Consider the following 5,836-nt stretch of genomic DNA (forward strand, 5'->3'; position numbering starts at 1 on the left):
GGTTGAACAAGCATCCTTGTGGTAAGTGTTTTGTCTCACTATCAGTTCTACGGCAAGAAACTACTGCTTCAGGGGAGGTTATATAATTGATAGCATTGACTAGCTAACTCCGAGAAATGTTAATTATATCCCTTGAATGCAGTAAATTTAGTAGTTATATATTAAACAAATAAATATGCCTTATTGCAGGATTTCATCGGCTGCCGGCTTTGGAACGACAGCTGCTCTGCTCGGTTGTTATTTCACTGACTGGAAAGTGATTGTAGCCTATATACCATTCTACGGTGGCAAATTCAAAGAAGAAAAATAGATTTAGTGGAATTTATCTGATCTGTCTTTTATCTGGAAGTACGTGATCCAATACAAGCAAGAACATAAAACAACCATGTGTAGACCGTTCTATTATGGGATAGGATAAATAAATTGCAGATAAAATTTAGATTGTATACTGATATTTTATTCATCTACAAAGAATACCTTACCGCGGAGATCACTTTGGTTTTGTAAGCAACGTCCTCTTTCGAAATTCACTGAAATTTAATAGAAACGTATACCTATATTAAAAAAGACTAAAAATTATATTCTTATTTACCTTTCTTCGGCTTCCTTGCGCATTTTTTGTATAGCTAACTCCTGCGGATGCATCCGTTTTCGGTGAGCGTAATAATTTCCACTAGAAGCAAATGTTCTGGAACAAAACTCACAGCTAAATTTTCTTTCCCCCGTGTGCTGTACATAGTGATTTAGCATGGTGTTTTTCAGTTTAAATGACTGTCCACACACGTTACATGCAAAAGGCTTCAGATCCGTATGTTGTACCCTCATATGATTCCGCAAACATTGCAAATTAACTGCAGAGTAGTCACATTGATTACACTTATGCCGAACTGCCGAATGTTGAACCATGTGTTTTCGCAGGCAAAGCTTGTTCTTGAGCCACTTTTTACATATATCACATTGCACTTGATAGATTTTTGGTTGATGGGTTGTCAGATGATAACTTAGGTTACTTTTAGATGTAAACTGCCGGGCGCAAATATGGCAAACATATGATTGAAGCTGTTCATGTTTACAGTGGACAAATTGAATATGTTCAGCCAGCCTCTTTGCTGCGTTGAATCCCTTACCGCATTCATCGCAAACGTGTTGCGTACGCTCCTCTTCAGGAAGGTGCGATTGGCTGTGCGAAACCAATGCGCTTCCGTAAGTAAACCTGCGTGGACATATGCTGCATTTAAGTGGCCTTTCTTCCTCAGGGCGATGATTTTGTATATGATATTGTAAAATTTTTGGAGTAGTCATTAACTTGTTACATTCAGGACACCTGAAAAGTAAAAACATTCCTGTCATAATTTGTTTCTAGTTAATCGGTTTTTACTCACCTAAACGCTTCTGGCTGTAAATGCCTTGCCATGTGCATAGCCATCAGTCTTGGTTTAAATATTTTCTTATGACAACACCAAACATGTCCTTTCGTTCCGTGGACATCTTTGCAGTGAGCCACATATGAATCTATGTCCGAATATTGTTTCTTTTTATTTTCTTCCTCTTGACAGTATTCACAGTTTACACCGTAAAATTTTGCCATTAAGGCGGACAACTGTTTACCTTTTAAAATAAGCTTGTTATCGTGTATAAGCTTTTTTGGAAATGCAATGTTTTTCATCTCAATGGCATTTCTATTTTGTGACGAAAAATCTGGTTTGGTTTCAATTTGCTCAAACTCTGCAATCTCATTTTCATTGTCATTATCTCCATCATCATCATCGTCATCATCATCATCATTATCATCATCGTCTGCAACATCATTACCATCATCATCAGCACCATCATCTTCGAGATCTTTATAAACAGCGTCTACTTCGTAAATTTCATCAGTTTGTGGTTCTGGCCGATTTGTACAAAAATTAAAAAGAAGGTTTAATCCTAAAAATCGATAATACGAATACAACTTTTTGAAAACATACCATCTACGTCGGTCTCGCTTGATACACTATCAATTACATTAATTTTTGTTATCTGTTCTGAAAATATTGCCACTCTGTGAGTATTTGACTTCACATCTTTGCTTTGCTGAGACTCATCATATGTCGGCAAATCGGAAGTTACCATTTCCGTCGTGTTGGGCCCATTTCTGCTCAGAATCACGTTTCCACTGGCGTCGACAGTACTGAGTACCGTGGCTGTGATTTGGCTGGGAATGTCCACCAGTGTAAGAGTCTTCGGAGACTCTTGTGATTGATTAGACAAAGCTTTCTGGTACGGATTTCCCTGCGTGGTAATATTTTGTACTCTCACATTGGAAGTTCCAGCTTCCAGATCAAGAACAGATGAATTAATTTTGTCTTCTTCTCGCAGTATGTAAGTAGTATGAGAGTTATGATCGTTGATCAAAATCATACCCGGTTGATTGCTGTAGGCAAAGACAACCTGATTTTGGGCAACTTCTTGGTAAAATACATGAAAACTTTCTACAGTTTGGAAACATTTCAAACATATATGCTTAGACAATGTATCGGTTTCTTTCACCTGATTGAAAAAGTTAACGTTATTTAACAGAAATATAAAAATTGTGCATATTAATCACCTCTAAATTCAAATACTGTACAAGTTTTTCCTGCAGTTTGACTTCGCGTTGGCGATCTCCAAATATCGACAAGATACCTTCATTATTATATAGACATAAACGACACATTAGATTGCTATCCATTTTGCACACTATTCTTAGATATCTACAATATTTTTTCTATATAATAATAGAACTAACATCAACATGATTCGTAAAGAAAACACAACAAACTCAATAATCTTGGCTACTTTTGCAAGACGACGTAACTGCATCTGCTTACTTTGCTAACATAAACAAAACGAGTGAGGGTTATTTTAGAAAATGTGCAACGATATACAGAGATGCCATAAAACATTAGTTTTCAATAAATATCTATTTATTCTTTAACAATATTGTGATCGGTGCTTAGAAAACCTATACCTAAATGTCAATAAAAATCAGCAAATGTTTCAGGATAAGGGAACACCGGTCGCCTGGAAAAGGGGAAGATAAATTTGAAGCGTGGTCTCGACCAGCATTTCAGAAGTGGCAAGGCTCAAACCAAATATAAACAACCCGAGTCAGTTCGTTTTCCTGAGCTTGTTCAGCCTGTCCAGCAAAAAATAACTTACATTATTTTCACTGGCATTTTCACATTTCACATATATGGCTTTTGAAATGTCGGTTGAGAAATCAAGACATTTTTCCCGTTTTTTCCTTGCCTTGTGAATATTTTTGAAAAACAAAAAACGCCTTGCATCTCTGTCCATCGTTCAGCGGCAACTGTGACGTGACGAGAGCACAATAATAGCACAGAGAACAGACCACCATGTAATTAACAAAAAGTGTGTAAAAGGTTTTTATGTAATCTACGAGTAATCCTTCAATAGAGCACCCCTCGAGCAGTAAGTGGCAAACTAAATCTTGATGTCGCTGCCATCGCTGCTATGTAACTCCAGCGCAAAGAAATATTGATAAAGGTACATGAATATTTTTTAATGCGTTTGGCAAACTATTTCTGGAGGGCGCTACCGACAGATTTTACACACAAAAAATCGATTACTTCCTTCGAGCCTGTTAATCTGTTCTCTGTGATAATAGTGTTTGTACACCTATAGGACAACACATGAAGTAATTTGCGGTTTCGTCACCAACGAGAATGACATTTGCTGAGGATCGCTTATGTAGGAGTGAGAGGGGAGCAAAGAGTGGAGGAGAGGATCCGGGAGTTTGGAATTTGATGTTGTTGATATTACTCCTACTGCAAACAGCCTCAGCGAGGGCCTCAGCTAATGTCAAAAAATCTTTATATGTGTGCGTGGTGGAATACTTCATGACCTAAGACAGGACGTGCCAAGTGTCAACCGCGGCGTTGACCCAAAATTGACTCAATTTCTGATTGGCTGACAGCGACGAGCAACCGTTGACTGGAAAATATAACGCGATATCGCTTTCAGTGTTGCTGAAACTCATTAGTGGGAATACGACAATAAGTTATTATTTCCGAATTTTGATTTCTTTTGTATTCTGTAGTTCTATGCTTGTTTCTACATTAGTGTTCTTTGTACACGAATTTTAATTTTCAAAATGAAGTGCAAAACATGATTTTGGTCGCATAAACTGTGGCGTATTCGGGAGCTGTTGCTCGGCAAACGAAGTTATTCTTAAAATAATATGTGCAGGCAACAGTGGTGCAGAGTGTAACAAAGAATATTCAATCGGGATAGCGGTAATACTAAGAAAAAGAGTAAGAAGCCAGTTGGCACGTCCTGTCCTAGCACATGACATGTGACTTCTTATTATTCTTTTTTATTGTTTTGGTGATTCCCTTTCAAAATTTACTACGGCAACAAAGAGTGATTCCAAAAATACAGCTGCAGTTTATGACACAATATGCATATGGATTTTACCATGTTGCGGAAATTTGACTGATAAGCCATGGAAAAACTGTCAAATAGCCGCAGCGTAGTAAAATCCGTATGCATTGTGTTTGGGTCTTAAGCAAGCTTTATTGCCGTTACCGGCAGTAAAAGAGAAATCTTAAAAAATGAAGATAGAATTAAAAAAGGGCGAATGTCGCAAGCGTAAGCAAACCGAGTGAGGGTTGATTTTCCTATCCAGCTTTTTACGCGCTATAATGGCGGACGCTCTAAATTGTGTTCGTAATATATAAACAATCTTTTTGACAACTCTGCATACATCAAATCTGTCACTCTTCTCTTGCAACACTACCGTACTCTTTCTTTCGTTTACGCCAAAGAAGGAGAGAAAAAATGTGCGAAATGTAAACAAAACTATTGCTCTCCTCCTTTTGCGTAAACGAAAGAAGGAGCAACACTGCCGTACAGGAGAAGAGTCCCCAGTTTTGATGTATGCAGAGTTGTCAAAAAGATTGTTCGCATATTACGAACACAATTTATCCAGCTTTTTACGAGCCATAATGGCGAACGTGTTCGTAATATTTAAACAGCATTTTTGACATTTCCTTAATACATCGCACGTTTTCTTTCCGCACGTTCACGGTAAAACTAAAGGAATGTACGGAAAGAAGACGTGCGATGTATTAGGGAAATGTCAAAAATGCTGTTCAAATATTATAAACACGTTGACCATTATGGCCCGTAAAAAGCTGGACAGCGTCCGCCATTATAGCGCGTAAAAAGCTGGATATGCTGGTGCTGGTCCAGCAAAAAATAAAGGCCCGCGCAGAATTGGTACTTTGCGGTTGCGTTTGTGTTAATCTGGCAGTTCTTCTATACAATTTGACAGATTATCTGTCAGATCTACGCAAACGCTACCATAAAGTACTAATTCTGCGCGGGCCTTAACTCTCACCCATTTTGTTTACATTTGCGACATTCGCCCTTTTGTTAATTCTATCTAGAAATGCTTAAAATAAATAAAGGTTGAATCATATAAATTTTTATAGTTCAGTATTCATTTCTCCCTAATTGATAGAAAGTTATAGGTATGTACATAAAAATTGAGTCTTGTTCATAAATTAAACATACAAATCATGGCATGCCTGTTTTGCTTTCTTTGTAGTTTGTACCACATTTATCTCGAATCAGCAATCTTGACACACACACATCCGTAAATGCTTAACAGTTCTTTCGGTAGGTTCAGTAGGTTCAGCGTTCAGCAGCAAGAGAGCAGCTAGTCAAGAATGCCTCTCCAAGTAGACAGCAGTCAAATCGAACTTTTTTAGCTGACTTCTCTGCTGATACATGCATTGCGAAGCACTTTATTTTCTCATACATACATTTACAAATAGGCTTCTTCTGAAAT

At 37.7% G+C, this 5,836-nt stretch overlaps 1 protein-coding gene across 1 annotated transcript; it reads right to left on the reverse strand.

Moving 5' to 3' along the window:
* Nucleotides 1-445: 445 nt before the first annotated feature.
* Nucleotides 446-2,710, reverse strand: LOC128734187 (transcription factor grauzone-like). Its single transcript, XM_053828246.1, has 5 exons — nucleotides 2,588-2,710; nucleotides 1,968-2,529; nucleotides 1,383-1,887; nucleotides 593-1,324; nucleotides 446-530 (listed from the first exon to the last, which is right to left on the reverse strand). Exons 1-5 carry the CDS (start codon nucleotides 2,708-2,710, stop codon nucleotides 491-493), a joined length of 1,962 nt encoding a protein of 653 aa, XP_053684221.1. The 3' UTR covers nucleotides 446-490.
* Nucleotides 2,711-5,836: the final 3,126 nt, after the last annotated feature.

The sequence above is a fragment of the Sabethes cyaneus genome, chromosome 2, assembly GCF_943734655.1.
Source record: "Sabethes cyaneus chromosome 2, idSabCyanKW18_F2, whole genome shotgun sequence".
Taxonomy (NCBI): Eukaryota; Metazoa; Arthropoda; class Insecta; order Diptera; family Culicidae; genus Sabethes; species Sabethes cyaneus.